Source organism: Lithobates pipiens, unplaced genomic scaffold (genome assembly GCF_037356315.1).
Source record: "Lithobates pipiens isolate NorthernLeopardFrog02 unplaced genomic scaffold, aLitPip1_a1.2 Scaffold_11, whole genome shotgun sequence".
Lineage (NCBI taxonomy): Eukaryota > Metazoa > Chordata > Amphibia > Anura > Ranidae > Lithobates > Lithobates pipiens.
Genome location: NW_027507696.1, coordinates 26,005,630 through 26,032,993, shown reverse-complemented (window position 1 = coordinate 26,032,993; position 27,364 = coordinate 26,005,630). Strand labels below are relative to the sequence as shown.

Sequence of the window (27,364 nt, the reverse complement as noted above, 5' to 3'; positions counted from 1 at the left end):
CCCCACCCGCTGGAAGGCAAGCACGTACATGTACGTGCTTGTGCCTGCCGGTGGCATTGTAATGACGTACATTGGCAATACGGCGGTCCTTAAGTGGTTAATAAAAATAAAAACGTAAATAGAGTAAGCGTATCCAAAGCATAGCCAGAGTCCAGTAACCAGATCGAGTAGTCAGCCAGTCCAGAGTTCAATAACCAGATCGGGTAATCAGCCAGAAGGGATGTCAGCAATCCAGTCTTTGAACAGACCCACAGGAGATGGTTTCTTGTGAGGTGACCAAGGCGAAGGCAGATATGAAGTAAGCTGGACAGCTTTTAGTAGGCAGGTCAGACGAGCAGGATCAGGAACAGCTGGGTAACTGTGGAGAGAGATGAGAGCTGGCAATTAGCCGACAGCTGAGCAGCTAGCCCAGAGAAGGAAGGGCTAAGCCAGCCCTGACATCCTCAGAGCCCATCAGAGGGTTCTGAGGAAGAGGTTTTACCTCAAAATGCATTAGCCTATTGGATCTCTACCTCCTACCTCACATGCTGATGCACTATGGACCGAAGAACACGGTGCCATGCAATGTACTTTGATCATAGGTGTGTGCAGCCTATAGCATTAGGGTGTGCACCCCAAAGGTAAACACACATGCGTTGCATTTCTCTGCAGCCTCAGCTGCAAGGGGCAGTGAATGAATAGAAAGTGTTCTGTGCTGAGTGGCTTCCGGTTCATTCACAAATTGAAGCATAGTAAACACCATTTACTGTGCTTCAGTTATGAAGGGACACAATGAGCGAGTGTGTTTACTGTGTTAATTTAGAAAAGGAAGGGGCCGGTAAATTACATCTTTACTAGCCCTTTCCCCTGCTCTCCCTCATGAAACATACCCCACTGCATTTGGGAGGAGAGGAGGGAGGTCAGCAGCATTGCCAGATGTGGGAGGGCCAACAAGGGGGGGGGGGGCTGGGCTGTAGGAGGAATCGGCACTGCACATAGTGATTAGGATGTGCCCAGACACACCTAGCACACCCACTGTGCACGCTAATGACTTTGATGCTGGACCATGCAATGAGCTTTCACTCAATTGTAATTTTGTGAGTATAATACTTACCACTTTTTATAAATAAAATAATGGTTTTAAGGATAATGCACTAGGTCGGTGCACCCTTTCTTTCTTCCTCTTGTGGTGGTGCTGAGTCGTGCTGTGTGTGTCAATAGATGCACACAGCCCGGGTGAGGATCAAGCCTGCAGATATGCCCCCATAGCAAGTGGCTTGCTATGGCGGCAGATGCAGAAGTGGGGGAGCAGACATTGCTTTTGAAGGTTTTGCGTTTTGCAGCTTTCATATATATGTGCAGCTTTCATTATGCTAATGTTATGTTAATGACATCCTAAATGTGTTTTACGCTATTTATTCTAACTTTGCGGCCATTACGTCATTTGCAGTTAGTCCCTGTTAGGTCATTTGACCGAATTTTATTGCTGATTAGTATTATTTATATATATATATACACAGCATAATTATATTCATTACACCTATTGTTGCCTGATGTTATACAGTTGTTATACAGTATATGTGGGGTAGAGCAGCTACATTAAAAGTTTAGTTTGTGTACTTAAAATGGTGACATATTGTCTAGTTCATTTGTAAATAGAAGAGCTTTTAAAGGGTATTTTACATGAGTGCTAGGTTTTTAAAAAAAGAATGCCCTATGGCGGTGCAGAATTTCCATTACAATGTGACTGGGCTGATGTGCATTTCTGCTTGGCTGGGAGCATTATACAGGAGGCGGGTCTGCCATGCCACTCAGTGAATAGTGCTGTGCTGCTCTCATTCACATCTTACTGAGCAGCTGTACAACACATCACACTGGAAATCCCTTGTTAAGAAAGCAGTGAAATTCACTAAATCTATGAGAAATAATACTAGAACCAACCTCAGGACCTCATCCATTCTATATTGTCATTACAGAGGAGCACAGCCTTCGACCCATCACTACTTTGCGGAGATGCTTGATGAGACTGGGATCACTTATTTGATACTTCTTCAAGTCATATCATTGTAAAGAACTTCTACTTTGGGTAAGTGATGTAAGTGAAATCGAAATTTCTCTATAGTGTGATAAATCTAAATGCTGTTTTGACTAGTGATTTAGGTTGAAGGTTTTTTGAGGTTTTTTTTGCCTCATCATAAGTCAAAGTTCTGAAATTTTACACTATTATTGGTTGAACTGGATGAATTTGTATTGTTTTTTTCAACCTATTTAACTATTTCTTTAAATGTTTCTACTATATACTTGTCACATTTGAAGATCCGGATTATTGTATAGTGTCATCTGTTATATTTTTTCTGAAATCTCATGCACGGAAAAAGTTAGGTGAAGAAATAGTTAAGTGTATTTGTATAGATGCCAATGTTAATTACTGACTACAACCTCAGTGTAGAATGTTCTTATGCAGCCAGAACCCTAAACCCAGTCATTTGTCCTGTGTTTTATGGTAAATGGGCTCGTCCCATCTGTGTTAGGATAATTAGTATAAAGATACTGCAGAGGGATCTACTACTCTGTCATCACTATGGATTCCCAATGTAAATGAATCACACACCAAAAACTATATAACTGTTATATAGTTAACTGTATAACTATATAACTGTTTTATTGTGTGCCGGAGATAACTATATGAGAAGTAAACTGAATATACAAAGTGAAAGACGTTCCTTCGATTATAATAACATAGGCAGAAGCTTCTTAAAAAAAAAAAACATATGTAAAAGATAATATTTTGCTGGAATTTTACATTTGTAGCACCCAATGATTATATCACTGTCTTTTCAATTGCTTTTCTAAGCTTACTTTACTTTTTTGCCAAAAATATATATATATATATATATATATATATATATATATATATATATATATATATATATATTTATATTTATTTTATGAACCAAACTAGATTCATAACTTAAACTTATCGTGGGACTTGTTCATCTCTTTTTAAACAAATTTTTATTTGTGTCTATGCAAGACTTTTAACTTATAACGTGATAAACATCTTTATTTCCTGCATTCATATATCACTTATAAGGGGTATACATTGATTGTCCACCGTTCTCCCACTAAGTACACTGGCAGTGTTACCTTAAGACTGTAATGGTATTGGGGGAGATTTACTAAAACTGGAGCACTCAGAATCTGTTGCAGCTGTGCATGGTAGCCAATCAGCTTCTAACTTCAGCATGTTCAATTAAGATCTGGCAATAAATCCTAGAAGCTGATTGGTTTCTATGCATAGCTGCACCAGATTTTGCACTCTCCAGTTTTAGTAAATAACCCCCACTGTTGGCATTGACTCAGTGAGCTGTTTTCCCTTACAAATGTGATCCAGGTACTTGGATTAATTATGCCTGAAAATGTGTACCCCCACATTGGGTGAGTTGTTCAATTTATTCTTCAGAAACACTGAACACAAAAAAAAATGGAAAAATCCTGATAATTTGAACCACTACCCAATAATTTGTTTTCCAGTATTGAAAATATAGCATTGACAGCGATTTAGCTGGATTTAGCTTATTTGATACCTGTGGGATAGAAGACAAAGATCAGTAATCTTAATGCATTCAAATGCACTGTTAATGCATTTGAAATGTCGGTAATAAGAGATTTGTACTGACTCTGCCTAGCAGACTTTGTGATTTAGCATTATTGCCTTCTAGCCTAGGTGCTGCCTATCATTTCTTCATAATACGTAAACTGTACTTTCCAAAAACATACAGTATCTATTAGCAGCTGTCATTAGTCAGCAATGATCTATATAATGTGAATGTCCCCTACCTGGAAATGTTCTGGTTACATTACAGAAAAATGAAAAGAACATGAAAAAGGATCTTTTATAAACCTGTAGAATGACATTTTTATGAGAACAGACTTGTTAGTTACCTGATATCAGTTATGATGCTGAAGCAGTACTGGCTAGACAGGTGGGTTTTCACCGACTGCCAGGTGATTGGGCATAGAATGTAATACGTAAGATATCCTTAGGTGATGTGATATGGCTCTGCACAATAAGTGTAATGTGTGGAATTCAAGGTGTAAAACACATTTTTTGTGTGAGTTTGTGTTAACTAAACATTAGATCAGATGAAGAATTTTTTTTTAAAAAAATACACAATTTTGGCTTAGATTCATGGTGTTATCAGCATTATATTGGCAGGATTGTATTCTTTTTGTTGTGAAACTTTTAGGCTGGGTTCACACTCCTGCGACTTAAGATCCAACTTCTGAGACCCAAAGTCGCAGGACATGTGAAATGCCATGTATCTCTATGACAGCCATTGCAAATAACACTACTGAAGTCATTGTGACTTCAGAAAGGGTTCCTGCACTACTTTGATGCGACATTGACACAGCTTTAGTGCCAGAGAGTGTCAAAGTCGTATCAAAGTCACAAAACTCATATAAAAGTTGGACTCCAAAGTTGCACTGAAAATCACACGGCTTTGGATTTGGGTAGTGTGAACCAAGCCTTAGGATTTAGGTTAAGGTTAAGTTTAGAATTTGACTGAGATTCGGGTAGGGTTGTTTGGGGTTTAAGTTTCAGTCTGGGTTATGTTTAAGGCTAGGTTTACACCTGCGGGTATGACCAAACACGTTTCTGTGCGTTTTCGGTGTGGTCCTGCGCGTTGCATGTAGGGCAGTCAGTTTATTACAATGGGTTGCCTTATGCACGAGAAATGCAAAAAATGCTCAACACCGTACCACCTGGTGCTGCGACACCATACGTTTTAATGCTGGGAAAAATACACACATTAGCAGATGCACAGGGGGTGTCATTAAGAATTAATGTCCAATTAATATGTAGCAATAAGTTACTGATTAGCAATAAGCAACAAACAAATATTTCTTCTAGAAGTCTGTCTGTCAGCTTTGACATTAAAGTGGTTGTAAACCCTTACAACACACTTTGACCTACAGGTAAGCCTAGATGAAGGCTGACCTGTAGGTCCAAGAAATATCTCCTCAACCTACACGGTTTAGGAGATATTTGCCAAAAGACATGCACCGTAGACAGCGGCGCGCAGGCGCACTGAGCGTGGCACTGTCAGCAGCGAATATGCCGCGTGTGGCGGCTCCCGTGCGCATGCGTGGGAGTGACGTCATCGCGGCTTCGCCGAATGACAGCGGCGGAGCGGCGGGACCCATCGAGAAGATGGATGCGCCGGACTACAGGGGACAGCGGTGACATCGCTGGCTCTTGTGTCAGGTAAGTGACACATAATGGACTACTATGCGATGCATAGTAGTCCATTAGGCTTTACCTTTGCAGGGAATGAAAGAGTAAGTAAACTCATCAGGGTTTACTTGCTCTTTAATATGTTGCAGTAAAAACTTTTAGGGCTCCTTCAAACAAGTAGTAAGCTGCTTATTGGAGATTCAACTTACCACCAAGAACTAGCTAGATGGATGTTATGCTCATGATTCCTCTCTATGGCTGAAGACAGATATCAGCCAGACACAAACTAGGTAAGTGCCGGTGCTGATATTACTGATAAGCAAGGGAATATGTCCGAATGCATGGGAATGTCAGTTCCTGTACTCACCTGGGTTGTGTCTGACAGCTCAAAGCATGCATAGAGCAAAGTCATTTCTTGTATCAAGAGAGGTATGGACTCCAGAGAGAGAGATATCATTTTGGTTCTGTACAAATCGTTAGTAAGACCTCATCTGGAATATGCAGTTCAGTTTTGAGTACCAGTTCATAAAAAGGATATCAGGAAAATGAAGAAAGAGCAGAGAAGGACAACCAAACTGATAAGAGGCATGGAGGAGCTCAGCTATGAGGAAAGATTAGAGGAACTGAATCTTGAAAAGAGAAGACTGAGGAAGGGGGGGGTGGTATAATCAACATGTACAAATACATAAGGGGTCCATATAGTAAACTTGGTGTTGAGTTATTTACTTTAAGGTCATCACAGAGGGCAAGAGGCCATTCTTTATGTCTAGAGGAAAAGAGATTTTATCTCCAAATACTGAAAGATTTCTTCACAGTAAGAGTTGTGAAATTGTTGAATAGACTCCCTTCAAGAGCTGGTTCTGGCCAGCTCAGTAGATTCCTTTAAAAAAAGGTCTGGATGATTCTTTCCTAAATGTACATAATATAACTAGATACTAACATATAGGTAAAGTTGATCCACAGAATACACGATTGGCTCTTGGGGGATCAGGAAAGAATTTGGATTATGCTTTGCTGGGGTTTTTTGCCTTCCTCTGAATCAACTGTGGGTAAAGGGTTGTGTAATAGGGGTTGTATGATTCCCCCCCCCCCCTTTTATCGGTTGAACTAAATGGACTTGTGTCTTTTTTTCAGCCTGAATAACTATGTAACTATGAAAATACAGCCTGTCACTGGAAGGGCAAGAGAGCGATTCTTTAATTTTTTTATTTTTTTAACTTAAGGCTATTGAAAAGATTGTACCAGTACTTGCAATGTGCATGTAGTGATCATCTCAGAGTACAGACCTGCTGTGTCTACAGATTAATTAGATCCTTGCAATGTTAAAAATGGAAAGGAGAAATGTTCTGTAAGCACATGTAAGTTGGCAGTTACTATTCAATATGGCAATTGACAGAACAAGAATACTCTGAGATGGATGAAAGATCTTCGACATACAGCAGTGCTAGGGTACGTGATAAGTCAGTGATCAGAAAAAGAATACACCAGGCAATGAGGGTAAAGACGATTTGTAAGTTTAAATCCAAATGATACAGATATTAACTTTGAATAAGCCCCAGGGACATTCATTAAATGCATTTATTCTAAATTAAAAATATGGAGTTTGCTGCATAGAGGGCACAAATGGTAAGCTTTTTTTTTTTACCTATACTCCCCCAAGACACCACCACAACCTGGAGATATGACCAGTAAGCCTAAGCATAGAAGAATATGTGAAGCTATCCTTGCCTTCCACAAGAAAGTGCTTGGTACCTGAGCAGTCAGATCTAAGAGCTGTCACTTCAGGGTGGGGGGAGTCTGGATACTACTCACGTTTTGAAAGTAAACGCTCTCAAGCAGTCTGATGGTTGAGGCAGCGAAAGTAGATACAGCTTACCTATGTTGCTTTCTACAGAGAGAACCTGTCACTTTACATATTATGGACGAAGTACAGACTCGATCCAAGTGTAAAAGAAAATTACTGTTCTAATGTTTGATGTGTCTAAATATTTAATAAAAATCGTTAATGGTGGCAAGTTTTTTCTTGCCCTTTCTTAAGCATAACGTGAATCCAAAGATCAGTTCTTGAATTACTTGAGGGATTAGAGGGGTCTCAGTAAGGGTTGTTAGACTGGAATTCGCTCCAAAGGAAGTAGTTAGTGTGAATTTACCAAGGGAATTCAGGATGAAATAGGATAGGTTGTCTGAGAAAAATCTCAGAGCTATAGGAATCTGTAGGTCATGTTAGGGTTCTCTATCAACAAACATATTATCTCCAGGGCCCATTAAAACAGTCAGACTTGTCTACACATTGAAAGTGAACAGAGAACGTGCATTTGGTTTTTGTCTCAAACTATCCAGCTGTATTCATTTATTACAGGATTCCTCGTATAGACATTAATATCTTACAGAAAGAGATAATAGTTTAGTCATCAGACCATTACTTAAACGTGTCCTTAGATAGCCAGTAGGCCTTGACTTGACAGTTATCAATTCTTGGATTGGTTTACTGTAAAACATAGATCACATGGTGCCAAGATACATGGGTTTATGATTCAGTATTTTTGAATAAAAACAGGACTTTTGTTCCGTACTAGTTGGAGATTGATGTCATCATCGTTAACAAAGTATCGCAGGGCTAATTTGATCCTTCAAACAATTAGAAACATTGAAACATAGAAAAGTGATGGCAGAAAAAAGACTGGTCCATCGAGTCTGCCATATTTTTTTATTTACATATATATTTTTGGGTTGTTTTTTGTTTTTTTGTAGCGATACAGTGAGTTGGGGACTGTATGCACCAGTGCAAGGACTGAAAGACTTTATTGCACATGAGTTATTTTGTATGTCGCATTTCATTCACCTAAATAATTTGTCTTAAAGATCTTCTTAAATCAAGCAAGCCAATTATGATTATTTTTAATATTATGTTGTTACAGTAGTATGTACGGATGTTATTGAGTTTAGCATTCCCACTGTACCAAAAAGGTTACAAGGTTGAAATTTTTAATTTGCACATGTGCAATAAAAGAAACAGCAACAGCCATTGTCATATTAGTCTCTTCCTATAAGCACTTTCAAATAAAATAACATGACATCAGTAGATCAGTGTTGTAGGTACATTTACTAAATTATGTTATCGCTATGTAAAATATATACCATATACAGAGAGGAGACCTAGATTTTAAAATACAGTTTAAGCACAATGTGATACCAATACCCTAGGCTAGTGATCTTCAAACAGTGGCCCAAAGGCCAGAAGCAGCCCTTTGCTAGCCTTTATCCATGCCTTGGGGCACTATTTCTTTCTATGATTTTGAGGCATTATAGCTAACACTGACACAGTGGGGCACAATTCCCCCAACTGACACCAATGATAGGGCACTATTCCTCCCAATAATAGCAATGATGGGGCACAATGTTTTCCACTGATAGAATGATGGTACACTTCTCCTCCTACTGATCACAGGCACCATGCAACTGTACAGCACACCTGAGGCATTGTTTACTCTTACTGATGCAGGGACTGGGACATTTTCTATCCCCACTGGCTACAGTAAATTGGCCCTTTGTTTGAAAGTTTGGAGACCCCTGCCTTTATGTACATGAAAGGTAATCCACAGACATTTTGCCAGCCATTAGATTCATATAGCTAAAGCTAAAACTTTTTTTCCATTTGGATAAAGTAAGGATTTTTTCACACTTGCAGTAGAGTACAGTGCTCTCTTAGGAGCTATCCGCATTCAGATTGCTTTTCAGAGGGCATCTGAGAGGCGGTGAGGAGGCATTTAAAATTGGCCTCCTCACTACCTGCTTAAACTCTATAATGGTACCGCCTGTCAAATTCTGCATCCCAAGTTAAAAATGCTGCTGCAACGAAGCAAAGCTTTATGGCTGTGGCCTCCATACAGCCCCATCTGGTTGTATTGAGACAGTTCAGGTAGGCAGCCAGGGAGCAGTAAAATCATGGCTCAGTTGCCTGTTTGGATACAGGCCGTAGTAAAAACCGGAGTCTTAACCCCTTGCCAATCTATGCAAATTGCAAAAAAGGATTTAGATTCACTTTAAGAAAATTAGAAGTAAACATATAAATGTGGTGTGGTTTCCTACCAGTAGGTTGGTATGTTTTGGCAATATCGCCTGTAACTGTATGAATGCACACCCCTTTTTTCTGTCAGTAGGAACATCAGTATCACTACTTATCTATATTGAGAAGTGTGTGTGTGTATGTGTGTGGGGGGGGGGGGGGGGTACATGTATGGTATGGGGCTTGCAATTCACCACACTGGTTAAATACCGCTCAAGATTTCCAAAGTACCAAGCAGTGTAGCATCATTACTGCAACCACTGGTTATTGTAGAGAACCCTAAAAGAGTGCTATTAAATATGTTCTGAGGCCTCACGTGGTCTATAACATTTAAAAAGCCTCAAGTAAATAACAGCGGAGGATCATCCACTAAAAATTCTTGCTATAGCCGTCTTAATAAATGATAGATGGAAGCCATGGTATGACATACAATTGTGTTGTCAATATACCATATAGTCAGTATAAAAATCTGTATTGATAGAATACGGAAACTGCCATTGCTGACCTGGTTTTCAGAAAATGCTAGTGGCATGGCTCAAATGCTGATCCAAAGGATTCAGTCACTCCTAAGACAGACCTAAAAAAAAATATTGAGGTGGATAGTTGAGATGTCAAACTGACTTTCTTCATGCTTATTCCAGGTCAGTGACTCAGAATGCATTAAAGGCAGAAATAGCCAGTCAGCCAGTATTCCCAGATGAAAGTCAGCAATGGGATTCTTCATATTTTATTAGCATTGTTTCTTTTAGGTCAGTAAAGATTTTTTTTTCAGATAGCCAATGCTATGGCATGCTAGGCAGCTAATTTAAAGCTGAACTCTGGGCAGATATTAAAAAATCCTGAAGAATGCAGATATTCATTCAATCTTTTTCAAATGCAATTAGCAAAACTGCCAGATTTTGTCATGGTGTCAAATAAGTGGAAAGAAGAGGGGAATTTTATTTTCTACTTCTCTACATGCGGTCATAGGCTGTGGGCAGGGAGTAGACATGGGCACCGTCAATAAATTCATTTCGTTCTGTTCCGTTACGATTCGTATTAAAATGAATTCGTACTTCGTATTTCGTGTCCGAAATTCCGTTTCGTTTCGTACGAAATACGCATTTCCATTAGGTTCGTTAATTTGTATGAACGACGTTCGTTACGATGAATTTAAAGGCAAAAATATACCTCAATATGACAGTCGATGCTGATGGAAGTTTGTTTTTTTATCCGAAATACGAAATTCCGTTGAAGAATTTCCTATCCGAAATACGAAGTTACATTAGATGAGAAAGAGAGAAGCGGATTGTCTGCCATGCACCGCTGGTCCAGTTTGCGCCTGCTCCTCCTGGGGCTGCTTATTATGAGGGGCTCCCACCATCCCTGTGCTATGCTGACTTCCTCCTGGGGCAGCTTATTATGAGGGGCTCCCACCATCCCTGTGCTGTGATGACTTCCTCCTGGGGCTGCTTATTATGAGGGGCTCCCACCATCCCTGTGCTGTGATGACTTCCTCCTGAGGCTGTACCTCTGCTGTGCTCAGTATGTCAATACAGCACAGGAACAGGAATGGTGGAAACCCCTCATAATGAGCACAGCAGAGGTACAGTACCCGGAAGAAATCAGCACAGCACAGGGATGGTGGGAGCCCCTCATAATAAGCAGCCCCAGGAGGAAGTCAGCATAGCACAGGGATGGTGGGAGCCCCTCATAATAAGCAGCCCCAGGAGGAAGTCAGCAAAGCACAGGGATGGTGGGAGTCCCTCATAATGAGCATAGCACAGGGATGGTGGGAGCCCCTCATAATATGCACAGCAGAGGTACAGCCCCAGGAGTAAGTCAGCATAGCACAGGGATGGTGGGAGCCCCTCATAATAAGCAGCCCCAGGAGTAAGTCAGCATAGCACAGGGATGGTGGGAGCCCCTCATAATGAGCATAGCACAGGGATGGTGGGAGCCCCTCATAATATGCACAGCAGAGGTACAGCCCCAGGAGGAAGTCAGCACAGGGATGGTGGGAGCCCCTCATAATAAGCAGCCCCAGGAGGAAGTCAGCATAGCACAGGGATGGTGGGAGCCCCTCATAATAAGCATAATGACTGAGTTGTCGTCGATGCGACGACAACTGATCCGAAATCCGAAATTCGTAAACAAAAATTCGTATTGCGTACAGAATTCGGACGCACGGCAATTCGTATTTCGAATCGCACATGTCTAGCAGGGAGGTGACCAAGTTGTATTGCATAAGTGTAGTGCAGAAAAGTCAGTGGCTGTGCTGCCTGACAGAGCTGTGTAAATCTCTGGAGTGGATATACACACATACAAATCCTTTGTCTAGTAGAATAGTTCATAAATATGTATTCTGTGAGTCTGTTCAGCCAGGAATTCAGCTTTATAAAATTTTCAAGTGTTTACCACATATTCTGCAGTGATAATTTGGTAATCCATTTGGTCTCTAGCCTGTGATTAGCAATCTCTCATGCTGTCAATTTAAGAAACTAAAATTTTACAGAATGATAATGTTATTGTGGGGAATCTGAAGTAATTTCCTTTGCAAATGAAAGCAGGAAGAGGGGAATTTTTACTTTGCTAGAACATATTTTAAGTTATGTGTGTAACTCTATATATCGCTGAAAAGTGAGTAGTCAAAGGGACCTACTAATACACAAATGCCTAGATAGGAGATACAGAGGCATCACACATATCTAAGATGTGAGAAAAATGTAATTATTTATTTAAATAGGATACTTGCACTCACTGTAAAATTCTTTTGTCTGCATTCATTGAGCAATGGATTATAGAGCCACCTACAGGAATATAACACTAGGTACAAACACTAAAAAATAGCCTAGGGTTGGCCAGTGCTACATCACCCATCTGCTAACATAGCCTCAGTTAGTAGCATGCAGTTAAAGGACACAAACAAACTCAAATCAAAAACCGCAAACATAACTAGAGGGGCAGCTGCTATGTTTTTCAAGGAACGCTGAGAAAATTATTTTGCAATGAGTACAAATATCCTATTGTCTCTTTTGTTCACTGAAGGACACAATGATGATCTGTAGATGTTGACCACTTGACAAGGCAGTATCCACAAGAGCAAAGATAAGAACAACAAAATGGGACCAGAAAGCAAGAGATATCATACTGCTGCCTGGAAGGCATTATACCCAAAACTGGCACCTGAGGAAGTAATAATGTTCACTTTATAAAATGTGTAAAGGTAGTGTATGAACCAAAGACCAAGTGGCCAGTTTACAGATTTCAGGAATCAAAGCCTGGGGACGGAAAGCCCAGGAGGAACTCACAGCTTACATGAATGAGCAGTGACAGAAATTGCTGCAGACAATGAAGAGTATAAGGCTGAGCGATAATCTGCTGAATCTACCTGGAGATTGCTGCCAAAGACCCTTAAGCCTAGTATACACAATGAAATTATCGGATGAATGATTGTCCATTTTTTTTTTTTTTTGGATGCTAATCTCCATATCGAAAAAACAAATAGGTTACTAAAGTACAAAATTCTCGTACGACAGAATAAAAATTCTGAAGTGACGTAGTGTATTTTTATTGTATTTTTGATCTGGTATCGTACGACATACCAGATTATCATACAATCGCTTTGATGTATGATAGTCTGATCGTGTGAACGATGCTTAACGGGGTTGTCCATGCTGACAAAGAAGGCACCTAGCATCCAGATTCACCCTGATTGCATAAACTCCATCTAGACAATATAAAGCTCTCTTTGAGATGCACAGGTGTGGGACAGAATGAAGGTAAATTAATATCCTTGTTTAAAAGAAGAAAAGAGGGTCTAGCTCAGATAACAACCTTGGTCCTTTGCAAAGTCAGAAAGGGGGATTTACGTGACAATGCCTCCAATTCCAAAACCAAGGTGATGGCTCTAAGAAGGCCACCTTCTGAAAGAGTGATTGCTTCTGCCTTGATCCTGCAATGTAGATAGGGCAAGAAAAAGAACGAAGACAAAGAAGGTGAAAATCCTCAAAATGAAGGGACCACTCTTCCTAATCCAATAACTGACAGCTGAGGTAGTCTGACTCCAATTCGGCAGCCACACATTTTTTGCCTTCCTAATGATTGACATACTCCATGGCTGTGCATTGTCAAACTGAATCCCGTTTGGGTGATTTTTGCAAACTATTGGTGCAGTGCAGAAAAGGCAGATGGATCACTTGCACATTCAACACATTGATGATATAATGACACACATAGGTTGGACTTGATGGACTTGTGTCTGTTTTTCAATCTCACCTACTATGTAACTATGCTATGATTGGTAGCGGCAATTCATCCAGCTACCCTAGATCAAGAGATGACCAGAACTCCTACTTAACCATAAGGGCTGTAATCTGTAATCAAAACTCTCCATTAAAGAAACAATTTTTTGTGAGAACAGCAATTGGGAGCAAGGCCAGAGAAAAGTGGAATTTGTTCCACTTGGACAGAATTTCCCGCTCAGGAGTATAGCGCCCATTTAGTCCATAATCATGATTCCCTGAAATCATAACAGAACCAACAATGGGAACAACACTCAGTGGTTGATGCCAGCCTGAATGGACGTGCCACAAATTAGTGAAGTTACTCTCCTATCCCCTAGGAAACCTATGATGGATGCTACTACAGTGAGGTTTACAGTGCAGTTTGTTTGCATATGGTGCCATCGTAAGCAGGATGAGAGGAGGTGCTTCCTAGCTGTTACATGCTGTTCACTGGCTGACCGCATAGGGGAGAGCTGCTTTCAAACAACCAATGTAGTATGTTACATGTTTTCATCTCAAGTTTCTGGTGAGTATCCAATTCATCTTTAGGCATTGTATAATCATACACCAGAAGATATGGTGCAAATAATCTTTGGTGGTGAGAGGAATTGTGCACTCTCACGTATTCATTTATAAACTTTTGGATCACAATATATTACCACAGACCATTGAATCACAATTATTTCTTGACCTGTTTTGTATTTATTGAGCACTGAGGTCATTGTCTGATATTTACTTCGTTAAGGTATACTGTTTTGTTTTAGTCACTTATGGTTTTATGTCACATATGATTTAAGTTTCTGATAGGCAAAGCAAATACTGGGTTTGATTTACCAAAATTGAAGAGAGAAAAATCTGGTGCAGCTGTACATAGTAGGCAAATCAGCTTCTAACTTCTGCTTTTTCAATTAAGCTTTGACAAAAAACCTGGAAGCTGATTGTTTTTTATGGAGAGCTTCACCAGATTTTACACTCTCCATTTTTTTTTCAAGTAACAATTTTTATTTGTCATCTTAGCAGAGAATAGTAAAAGAACAGAACAAAGTAAGCTCCAAGTAATACTGAATTATCAGTACAGCAAGTTCAAGCAGTGTAATAGCAACAGGCATGATCGCCATGCTAGATCATACCCTGAACTGTTGGGTAACATATGGAGTTTTGGGAAAAGAGGAAATAAAGGAATGATATGAAAATAGCACATTAGCTCATCCACCGCCTCAAGGGGGGTCCTCCGGAAGATGCCACAGCTCCCAGACCTTAAGTGTTCCCAGCCTATCCTGTATTCTAACAGTAATTTTTTCCATTAGCGCCACGTCTTTTATTCTAGCGTATAGAGCATCTTGGGAAGGTGGGGAGCTCAGCTTCCAGTTAAAGGCAACCAGACAGCATGCAGCGTTAAGGATGTGTCTGAGTTTCTTGTGTGGTTTGGGAATTTGTAGCGGTGATACACCCAGCAGGAAACATTTTAGCTTTAAAGGAACCGGCACCTCAAATAGGCAAGAAAACAAGTGCTGCATTGAATGCCATTAGGGCACTATCAGGGGGCAACTCCAGTAAATATGGTAAAGAGTACCTCTATCCCTTTGACACCACCAGCATTGGTCAGGGATAGACAGATAGATGGCGTGGAGCATATCCACAGTCAAGTGCCAAAAGTAAAGGATTTTATAGGCATTTTCCTTGTAAAGAATGCAAAAGGAGCTCTTAGCCGCCAGATCGTCTGCCACGTCATCTCATGGATTTCTTCACCTAAAATCTTTTCCCAGCAGAGCAAGATTATGCCCTCAAAAGGGGAAGTCGCTGAAAATTGGGAATTTGGAGCAATGGTTTGGGCATAGTGTATGCATAGAACACGTGGCCAGGTAACTCATGTATGTTCTGAAGTTCAGTAAATGTTAGTAGCTTACGAGTTCTAGGGTCCACCAAGTGTCCATAATAAGAATAAGGAATAAGTAGAATAAGTTCTGTGTCACCCAAGGTGAGGACATCTGGTGGGTGAGACCAGCAAGCAGTCTGGGGTTACACATAAAGGAGGTTAGGAGTGATTTTGCAGAGCAGAACCCATGGTCGCAGGATAGTTTGCGTCAGAGCGATTTTAGTATAGCCAACCCAGGTCCACCTCCGCATTAGTGTTCTAGAGCAAGCTATTCGATTGTATGGGTGCCAGCCATAATTTTTCAATTTCCGTACACTTATTATAAGATCGTTGGGGGACACTCTCCAGTTTTAATAAATCAACCCCATTGTGTTACTGTTCATTTAAGGTTTTTTTACTGTATGTTAATCTTTTTTGAATGGCCGGCATATTTAGCACTGCCTTTCAAGTGGACCTACAGTGCATCTGAGCACCACAAACCAAAAACAATATTTAATTCATTTTTGATATTCAAAGCAAACTCACCCATCCGTCCATGTCTTTGTGCTTTATTTTGCTGAAAAATCACTTTGAAAAACAGCTCCTTGCATTTCTGGCCATGGCCATGTTGAGTAAGGGCAGATGATTCATGTAACATTTACTTCCTGGAATCCATCTGCCCTTAGCTAAGGCATGCAGGCAGGAGGGTGTGCTTAGCTGAGAAAACTCCTCCTCCCCTCCTAATGATGTATGACATAATTTGCCTAGCCCTGGAAACGAGGAAGTCACTGAAGAAATGCAAAAAAAAGTTTAAAACAAGTAAATATAATATACTTTACTATCTATTTACTAATGCTAGCAGTATAAGGATGAAAAATAGCCAATGTTGATTGAGAGAGTGAAATTCCAATTTACTCTTTGGCATCTACATTAGGCAGACATGCTCCACTGTTGTCACCACCAAGAAACCCACTCTGAGAAATTATATGCAGCCGTCGTTGCATGCAGACAGAAAGTAAAGGCAAATGGGATGTTGGAGATGAGCCCTGAGCACTAAGATGAGGCAAAGTGTAAAAAAGTGAAAAAAAGTATTTAAAAAACAATTGTTCATCATACACAGTGTTTAAGAAAATAATTACAATGATATTTACTTCAAGAAATAATATTAAGAATACAAACTCTTGAATGAGACATATTCACACAATATTTGTTCATTAATTCAAATGTATGTTTATGCAAATATTTTATAAAAAGTATTTTTGTTAGTTATAAACTATGGTACACATTTTGTTTGAATGTTTGCCAGTAATCCAACATCAAAAATAAATTTTACAAGCAGCACACAAGCTGTAAACCACTTAAAGCAGATCTTCATTGCATCTGAGAGCCACAAACCAAAAACACGATTTAATTAATTTTTAATATTCAAAGCAAATGCCCCCATCCATCCATTTCTCCATGCTTAATTTGTTGAGAAATCACTTGGAAAAACACCCTTCTCACATTTCTGGCCATGGCCATCTTGAGTAAGGGCAAATGATTCACATAGCATTTACTTCCTGGAATCCGTCTTCTCCTATCTCAAGCATGAGTTTCGTCAGATTAGGTAACATGTCAGATTTTGTAACGGAAGTGACATTTAGTTGCTGCCATCTTGCTACACCCCACAGTCGCCCACAGTAGGGATACAGTGAGAAGGGGGCGCTGCCATCTTGTTACATCCACCGGAGTTTGGCATTTCATACTTATTTTTAACAGTAAAAGGAGTTTATATAGTGAAAGAAAGTATTTTGAAATCTGTCTGACTGTTTTGATGTTGATTTTTCAAAGCAGAGGTGTTCTGTCATATTAACAAACCTGTGAGATCAGCAGCTTGCCGCTGCTTTTAAAATTCAATATCTAAACAGTCAGACACAATTTTAAATCCTGTATTGCACTATATAAGCTCAGTTTACTGTTAAAAATAAGTGTGAAATGCCAGACTCCGGTGGGTGTAACAAAATATCCGCTTTCCCCTTCTCACAGTATCCTTACTGCGGACGAGTGCGGGGTGTAGCAAGATGGCGGTGATGGAACGTCACTTCCGTTACAAAATCTGACGGGTCGCCTAATCTGACAAAACGCATGCATGCAGAAGAGAAAAACCCTCCTCCTCTCCTCCCCTCCTGAAGACTCCTGGGACGTATGACATCATTTGCATAGGCAGGAAACCAGGAAGTAACTGAAGAAATGTAAAAAAAAAAAATGTAAAACAAGTAAACACAGTAAAACCTTGGTTTGAGCGCAACTTGCTTTAAGAGCGTTTTGCTAGACATGCAAATTTTTTGTTTATAAATTTTGACTTGATAAGCGATGTTTTGATATACAAGTAGCGTCACGCCACAACTAGTGAGTATAAAAGAGAAGAGAAGCGTCTCCAAGTGTAGCAATATGGTTACATTTAATGACGGTACAACATTTAGCAACATATTGCTACACTTGGAGGCGCCTCTCATCTTTTATACTCTGTAGCTCCTTCTGGATTTTGCTTCTAATCCCCTTGTGGAGGCTTCCATTTGTGGATGGACATTTTATGGTTATACAACCTGGTCACATTGCTATCTTTTTATATGGACTATAAACTGAAGGACTTGTGAATAAATGGTTGTGAAACAAATCATTTGAGTTTCCATTATTTCTTATGGGGGAATTTGCTTTGATATACAAATGCTTTGGATTATAAGCATGTTTCTGGAATGAATTATGCTTGCAATCCAAGGTTTTACTGTATTATATACTTTCCTATTTATTTACTAATTGTAGCAGCATGAGGATTAAAAATAACCAACGTTGATTGAGAGAGTGAAGTTCAACTTTGACCAGACTGGCCTCTGCAATAACAACTGAGAATTAACAGAAGCATTCCAATCAGGCCAATGTAGAAGGAAAAAAGAGTGATGTACCATGTTATCCAGGTATGACTACTGTCATATAATGGACTTTCTGCACAACACGCATTTGTGTGATATGATGAAAAAAAAATATCATCTCCATTTATAAGCCTTGCTTTTACCTGCAATGTGCATTTCAACACTGAGTGCAGCAGCCTGTTTAGGTTTGTAAGAAATCAATTAAAGGTGGACTAGTTCCTAGAAGCTGTATCTAAGGGTAAGCACCGACAAGCTATTCACAAGTATGCACACACCCTCGCACTGTAAACCTTTTGTGCTTAGTGAATTGCTTGCACCTTGCTTTGTTAAGTTAATATGATGTCTCTTGTAATGGAAATAGAAATCTTTAGACTTGCTGTGGTCTTCTGTATTGAGTCCAAAATAGAGATTTTGAATACCCCAACGTACACATAACTATGCCCCAGTGGAACATAAACACTGCCCTGCCAAAAAAGTAGTTGGAGAGTTCACAAAAGGGCAGCCAAAGATCATTTTCATATGTTGTCACTCAAGATATGGTCTTTAAACCCACAATTAGGTCTCAAGTGTGGAGGAGAGATGAGTTTCAATATCAGTAATATTTCTGAAGCAGCACATTTTGGTTATATGCATACTTTTACTATGTCTAGCAAGGATCTTTAGTTGTATTCTGTACTGCCAATACAATCATATTGAGAAATGACGGTATGGTTTATTTCAAAGATTCTGTTTATTTTGCTATTTCCAAATAATTGTGAATGCAATATTATTTATTTGTATATACTGTACTGTATGGGCATCATTTTAGAAGTTCTTTGTTGTTTTTTTTTTTTTTTATTTGCTACCTTTTTAGTCTGTTAAATGCACAATAAAGTGGCGATCTTGCCTGAAAACCAGAAAACTTGTGAAATCCTGTGCACCCTTTAATGTTATCTCAAGCAGTTATATCAGCTCTATCCAATTCACCCCCAAACAGTACAAAATCAACTCCCCTCCATACTATGTTGAAGGCATTAAAAAAGGGGAAGGTGTTCTGTAGTCCTAACACTTTTCCTAGCTAAGGATGACAAAGCTTCTTCTCCTTAGATACAACATAGTGCATGAGTGTTGTAGGACAGTTATTGTCACAATGGCCAGGTGAAAATAGAAGGGAACCTGAAGAATAAAAACGAATGCAGTCACCCATTCGAAAGACCATAGGCTGCAATATATACATTTTTGATTTTCTGTTTAAAACCTCTGTATTCCAGGTATTAAAAGACAAAATACAAGTCTTTTCAGCTGAATTTATTGTGTCACTTGCACTAGAATTCATACAATAAAATAAAAAAACACAGGTTTTCTAGAAGGAAATTCTAAGCCCCCCCATTCACACACAATGCAGCTGTAAAATCGCTATACTTCAGCACGATTTCAAAGCAGCCGGTTAGTGTAATTTCACATCTGTGTGAGTTCATGCACTAGTGTGAATGGGGCTAAATCCACAATTGTGATGTGCTAAATGGAATTCAAAGAAAGAGAAGCTATAATGGTTCTTGATTAATTTATTCTTGATTTTTTTTTTATTACCTAATACAGTACATATTTGGTTATTCAATGTGAATACAGGTTCACCTCATTTACCGACATTCACTTTGCAAAATAAATACAATGAACAGCCTCCATTCCTTTAGTAAGACCCCTTTCACACTGGGGCCACCTGTCCGTTAGCAGTAAAGCGCAGCTCCTTTTAGCAGTAATTTACCGCTGTTTTAGCGGCACTTTTCGGATGCTAGCAGAGCGCTTTTAAGCTCAAAGAAGGGAGAAATATTAGTAAGCCCTGGCACAAAGTACCCCATTATCAGTGGGTCCTACACTGTTCATAGAATGAAAGGTCCTGCTTCTCAACCATGAAAAACCCACAGGTAACCGCAGGAGAAATATAGGCTGCTCTGCAAAAAGACGGTGTGGTTGTTTTTAACCACTTGCCACCCGCCCACCATCAAATAACGGCTGGGCGGTGCGGCCCTCTTTCTGGATGGACGTCATATGACGTGGGCGCACAGTGCAGCGATCGCGGCCGCGCCATGTTGCTAGGACATGCCGCGACCCCAATCTGTGTAAAGAGCCGCGGCCATGGCTCTTTAACCATGTGATAGGCTGTGTCCAAACATGGAGATGCCGGTAATCGGCGCTCCTCGCCTCACACTTACAGAGTGTGAGGAGAGGAGAGCCGATCAGCGGCATCTCCTCACAGGGGTATCATCAATGCCCTGATTACAATTAAGTGCCCACCAGTGCCACCAATGATTGCCCACCACTGCCAGCAATCAGTGCCAACCAGTGCCCACAATTGCCACCAATCTGTGCCCACAAGTGCCAGCAATCAGTGCCCACAAGTGCCAGCAATCAGTGGCCATTAGTGATGCCAGTCAGTGCTGCCCATCAATGACCATCACTGCTGCCCATCAATGACCATCACTGCTGCCCATCAATGCCACCCATCAATGCCTATCTGTGCCCACCAGTGTCGCCTATCTGTGCCCAGTGCCACCCATGAGTGCTGCCTATCAATGCACATCAGTGACACATATCAGTGCCACCTATCAGTGCCCATAAGTGTGGCATATTTGTGCCTCATCATCAGTGCCACCTAATCAGTGACCATAAGTGCCACCTCATCAGTGCCGATCAGTGCAGCCTATCAGTGCCCATCAGTGCTGCCTCATCAGCGCCCATCAGTGAAGGAGAAAAATTACTTATTTACAAAATTCACTGACAGAAACTAAGAAAAACTTTGGTCTTTATTATTATTATTATTATTTATTTATTTTTTCAGAAAAAATTTAAAACCCATGAGTGATTAAATACCACCAAAAGAAAGGTCTATTTGTGTGAAGAAAATTGTAACAATTTCACATGGGTACAGTGTAGCATGACCGCACAATTGCAGTGAGACAGCGCTGAAAGCTGAAAAATGGCTTGGGCAGGAAGGGGGTGTAAGTGGCCTGCATTGAGGTGGTTAAGGAGCACAATTCAACGATATTTGAACAAAAAAGAGCTGCATGGTTGAGCTGCCAGAGGGAAGCCTTTAAAGCGCCAATGCCACAAAAAAGCTCAATGAGGCATGTCAAGGTGTTGTTGGCTATATTGTTACAAGGCTTTTTTGTGGAACTTGTACAGTAAAGGCTTCTTTCTGGCAACTTGACCATGCAATTGTCATTCAAAGTGTGTAGTGTGTATTGTGTATTGTGCTCCTTAATAACAACCATACCATCTTTTTCCAGAGTGGCCTGTATTTCTCCTGAGGTTACCTGTGGGTTTTTCTTTGTATCCGGAACAATTCCTGTGGCAGTGGTGGCTGAAAGTCCACCAAGTCCAACCTGCTGTATGTTTGCTATTATATGTCAGTATTACATTGTATATCCCTGTATGCTGTGGTCGTTCAGATGCATATCAAATAGTTTTTTTTTTAACTATCGATGTTCCCCGCTTAAACCACCATCTGTGGAAGGGAATTCCACGTCCTTGCTGCTCTTACAGTAAAGAACCCTCTACACAGTTTAAGGTTAAACCTTTTCTTCTAATTTTAATGAGTGGCCACGTGTCTTATTAAACTCCCTTCCGCTGAAAAGTTTTATCCCTATTGTGGGGTCACCAGTACGGTATTTGTAAATTTAAATCATATCCCCTCTCAAGCCTTTCTTCTCCAGAGAGAATAAGTTCAGTGCTTGTAACCTTTCTTCATAACTAATATCCTCCAGTCCCTTTATTAGCTTTGTTGCATGCCATTGCTAAGCCTTTCACCTACTAGGACCCTCAGGTCCTTTTCCATCCTAGATTCCCCCAGAGTTTCTCCCGCCCCCAGTGAGTAGATTGCATTCATATTTTTGCCACTCAAATACATTATTTTACATTTTTCCACATTAAACCTCATTTTCCATGTAGTTGCCCACCCCATTAATTTGTTCAGATCTTCTTCCAAGGTTTCCACATTCTGTGGAGAAGTTATTGCCCTGCTTAGCTTAGTATCGTCCACAAATACAGAGATTGAACTGTTTACCCCACTCTCCTGGTCATTTATGAACAAATTAAATAGTATTGGTCCCAGCACAGAACCCTGGGGGACCCCATTTTCCACCCTGACCATTCCGAGTGCTCTCCATTTATCACCACCCTCTGAACTCGCCCTTGTAGCCAGTTTTTAATCCATGTACTCACCCTATGGTCCATGCCAACGGACCTTATCTTGTACAGTTAACGTTTATGGGGAACTGTGTCAAATGCTTTTGCAAAATCCAGATACACCACATATATGGGCCTTCCTTTATCTTGATGGCAGCTTACCTCCTCATAGAAGGTTAATAGATTGGTTTGGCAAGAACAATTCTTCATGAATCCATGCTGATTACTGCTAATGATACTGTTTTCATTACTAAAATATTGTATATATTCCCTTATCATCCCCTCCAAGGGCTTGCATACTATTAATGTTAGGCTAACTGGTCTGTAATTCCCAGGGATGCATTTTGGCCCTTTTTTTTAAATATTGGTGCTACATTGGCTTTTCTCCAATCAGCTGGTACCATTCCAGTGAGTAGACTGTCAGTAAAAATGAGAAACAATGGACTGGTAATTACTTGACTGAGTTTCCTAAGGAAAGACCTCAGGTGAAAGTTCTCTAAGGACCCTCGGGTGGCTTGGTATCAAGAGATCCCCAAATTTTCCTCTTCTTATTAAATGATTAAACAGTAATGACTGGCATATTCAAGGCTTTTGATATATTTTTATATTCTTTTTCATCTTTCTAAAGTTTCAGCACCTTGTTACGCAGGTCTTTTGACTGTTCTTTTCTGCTCCCCATTGCTTAGTATCTAGCCTGCTTAGTGCATCCATGTAAGAGTGAAAAAACTCATTGACTATTTATACACAGAAACTATTTGCGATTTAAAAAGCCACAAATGTGGCAAATTAACCTTTAATTGCCCTTCAACCTGTGTGTGCCACCTTCTGTGTCTGTACCAAGGCCAAACATTCCAGGGTATGTAAACTTTTCATCAGGGCCATTTCGGTAAATTCTGTTAGGCCCCTTTCACACGGGACGGATCAGTAATGATCCGCCCCGTGATGATCCGCTCGCTCAGCGGGGATCGCTCCGTTGTCCCCGCTGAGCCGGACAGGGCGGTCTCCGCTCACTGTGCAGGGACCGCCCTGTCGGCTCTCCGCTCTCCTCTATGGGGGATCGGATGAGCACGGACCGTCTGTCCGTGTTCATCCGATCCTCTCTGCAGACGGATAGCAAAATAGGATTTTCCTCCGTCTGCAGACTCGGACAGTAGCGGAGGCGGACAATAGTGGGTGTCTGCGGATGTTCATCCGCAGACACCCACTATCCCATAGGGATGCATGTATGTCCGTATTTCATCCGCAAACGGATGTCCGCATGTGTGAAAGGGGCCTTATGATTTTAAAAGGAGTCAAAAAAACTATGTGATAATAAATGGCTTCATGTGATCACTATCCTTGAATAAAAGACAGTTTTTGGCATGATAAGTCATATTTTCAATATAAATGCCAAAATTTCACAATTTCTGCCAGGGTATACAAACATTTGAGCACAACTGTATGTGATAATTGCATGTGAACAAAGGATAAAAAATAAAAAATAAAAACAAATATACTTAAGAGCCCAAAGGTGAAAAAAAAATGATTTAGAATAATTATTAATAAATATTCACTACTACAGTGCTTGCTGATGTCTTCCAGGTCACGTGCCGTGCAGTTGCCCTGCTGCTTAGTAAACAATAGGAGGTCTCTCACTTGGCACAGGTGCCATTCAGCGTACACTTTAAAATGTCTCAATGAATAAAGAGTATTCCCTGATTGAATGAGGTGGAGAGACGGGGCAGTGGCATCTCACCCAATCAGAGAACATTTTGCATTCACTGGAATAATGCAAAGTGTTCCCTGAATGGCACCCATGCCAAGCAAGAAACTTCCTGTGTTCACTAAGCAGCAGGGCAGCCGCTTGGCATGAGACCCAGAAGCTAGCAGCAGTCATTGTAGTAGAGGTGCCTACTACAGTGGTGCTTACAATGGTCTAAGCTGTAAACGATGTAAAAAATACGCATACCTGGAATTCAGCTTTAATAAAGTGTCCCAAATTGAGTTCCCCTGCCAGTCCACAAATGGGCTGAGCAAGGATACCTGCACTGGGAGGAATTTGTATTTACCATACTTAGCTATAACAAGCATGGCCGTCTGATTCCTCTTACTGAATTGTATTGTAACCGTACTGTCTGCCCTCATATTGTAAAGCACTGCGCAAACTGCTATATAAATCCTGTATAATAATAATAAAATGAACATACTAAAATTAGCATACAGATAAATTTCAATTGTAAAACAAAATTCACAAGGGGGGCTTGCTTTTTTATACTGAAGTGACCAGGCACACTTTCATTTACAGTACTGAAAATGGTAATAAAATGTGTAAAAACTACTACTGTAAAAACTACTTTTATTTACTGCTGGTCATTTATTTAATGTGTTTAAAAGCATAATTTCTCAAGTTTTCCCAAGACAAGTTAGATTTCTATTTTATATGAATTTCTTTTGTTTTATAGGAGGTTTTGCTTTGCCCTGGACTATAAAATGCAAGACTCAATTCCGCCAAACGTTCACAGCAAAATGAGGTTTCAGAAGATGTTGGTGCAGTGCCATCTAGTGGATTATATTTAGATGACAGCTTGGAAGATTGGTTCAGCGGATTCTACTTTTGGAACTATGGCTGCAAGTTCATTAACTGCTACAAGACTTATCCAAGCAACTCAGAGATGTGACATTACCATCAAGCTTCACTACAACTACACAGGAAAATCTTTAAAATGCAATGGCGATCAAATGGATAAAACCAGTATGCTGTTTCTTATCATATGCAGCTTTATAGTACTGGAAAATCTGATGGTACTTATTGCTATATGGAAAAATAACCGATTCCATAACAGGATGTACTTCTTTATTGGCAACCTTGCACTTTGTGATTTACTTGCGGGAATTGCTTATATAGTCAATATCCTTATGTCTGGAGCGAATACATGTACTATTTCACTTACAGCATGGTTTGTCAGGGAGGGCAGTATGTTTGTTGCCCTGGGAGCATCCACATTCAGTTTGTTGGCTATTGCTATTGAAAGACACTTGACAATGATAAAAATGAGGCCTTATGACGCCAATAAGAAATATCGCGTATTTCTGCTTATCGGGACCTGTTGGCTTATTTCCTTTACATTAGGAGCCTTACCAATTCTTGGCTGGAACTGCATTAAAAACTTAGATGACTGTTCTACTGTACTACCTCTGTATTCCAAAAAGTATGTTGGGTTTTGCATTAGCATTTTCATAGCCATCCTCATAGCCATAGTCATCCTCTATGCGAGGATCTATATCTTGGTGAAGTCAAGCAGCAGGAGAGTCACAAACCACAGCACTTCAGAAAGATCAATGGCACTCCTTAGGACCGTTGTCATTGTCGTGGGGGTGTTTATTGCCTGCTGGTCACCTTTATTCATCCTCCTTTTAATCGATGTAGCCTGTAAAGCTATGGAGTGCCAGATACTGTATCGAGTTCAATGGTTTATTGCCCTGGCTGTCCTCAATTCAGCCTTGAATCCTCTCATCTACACTCTGGCCAGCAAGGAGATGCGACGGGCTTTTTTCCGCCTGGTGTGCGGATGCTTGGCCAAGTCCAGTGCCTCAAGGTCTCTACCGATTCAACCAACACCTGACCAAAGCAGGAGCAAATCCAGCAGCGGCAGTAATTCCCCAAAACACAAAGGAATTATACAAATCCATTCTCAAAGCAAGGACAAAAGTGAATCTTCATTTCAGAATGGTACCATCATCAAATGACTTTCCGCTACGCATGAGTAGTTCACAGTCTGCTCTGTATTAGGGATAAAGAGACTAAAAAAGACAGTACAAACTGTAAATATATATATATATTTTTTGTTTTAGTTTTTCTGCACTTAAATTATAACAACTGACATAGTAACATGATGCCCTATATTTAATGCATGGATTTCTACATTTTATACAATGCTGTAACTCAGGTAATAGATTGCATGTTACAATCAGTTACATTTTCGATGCTTGTATGCAGAAATTCCAGAATCTCGTCTATACAATTTAAAGTTATACTCAGTGAGTGTATATCTTATATCAGTAGGCTTTTCTAAATGAAACAGATAACACTATTATGCAGCAGTCTTATTGAAAGGTCAACAAATAAAAATGTTTTTTACATTATGTATTTTGGGGTATTTAGTTTGGTTGTTTGCTACTCAAAAAACAATATTTCTAATACCATAACAGAGAGTGAATACAGAGTGTTAACCCAGGAGACTGATACTGCAGGCTTGGAGCGGCGCAGGTCTGCTCTGCTATAGTACTTGTCAGAACACAGAGAACCATGTACATTACAAAACCTGGGTGCTACATATTTAACAATATGATTCTGAAAGGTAACAGTTCTTTTTCTTACAGATTATTAGGCACAGGATGAAGGTTCCCCCATTATATGAACCCTCATTTAAGCCAGCTTTCAATTGCACACATTGAATTACAAAATTCATTCATTTCTAGAAATGCCACGTCAGGTATTGTTTTAGAATAGAAGATGCTCTGTCATTTCCATTATATCGGGATGGGTGTGACCGCCCCTTACAGTTTAACAAATGATAGATGTATCCTGATTTGCTGCTATTGGTCTGTTTATTGTTCTTTGTCTTTTGAAATCAAAGTGACTCTAAACAATATCCTTATTCTCCAAAATGAATCCATACCAGCGGCAGCCCATCCATTAGGGGCGCCCAGGCGCCGCCCCCGCTCTCCAGGCCACCCCCTATATGCAATGTATAGATTCATGCATGAATCTATCCATGGCCGTCATGGCCACCCCCTATTCATGCGTCTGCCCCCTTTTTTTTAGGCACCTGATTAGAGCCAGAGTCTCTAATATGCTTCAAAATAGGGTGGCAGACTAAAGTAGACTAAAGCTTACTGGTTAGGAAT

At 40.2% G+C, this 27,364-nt stretch overlaps 1 protein-coding gene across 3 annotated transcripts; it reads left to right on the top strand.

The window, feature by feature from the left end:
* The first annotated feature begins 1,798 nt into the window (after window positions 1–1,798).
* Window positions 1,799–26,599, top strand: S1PR3 (sphingosine-1-phosphate receptor 3). 3 transcript variants are annotated; one of them, XM_077470037.1, is made up of 3 exons: window positions 1,799–2,065; window positions 12,312–14,075; window positions 24,919–26,599. In XM_077470037.1, exon 3 carries the CDS (start codon window positions 25,034–25,036, stop codon window positions 26,201–26,203), a length of 1,170 nt encoding a protein of 389 aa, XP_077326163.1. In that variant the 5' UTR covers window positions 1,799–2,065; window positions 12,312–14,075; window positions 24,919–25,033; the 3' UTR covers window positions 26,204–26,599. The 3 variants fall into 3 exon arrangements, with proteins under 3 accessions (XP_077326163.1, XP_077326156.1, XP_077326147.1); XM_077470030.1 differs by lacking the exon at window positions 12,312–14,075 and having other exon boundaries at window positions 1,799–2,074; XM_077470021.1 differs by lacking the exon at window positions 12,312–14,075 and having other exon boundaries at window positions 1,800–2,065.
* The last annotated feature ends 765 nt before the right edge of the window (window positions 26,600–27,364 follow it).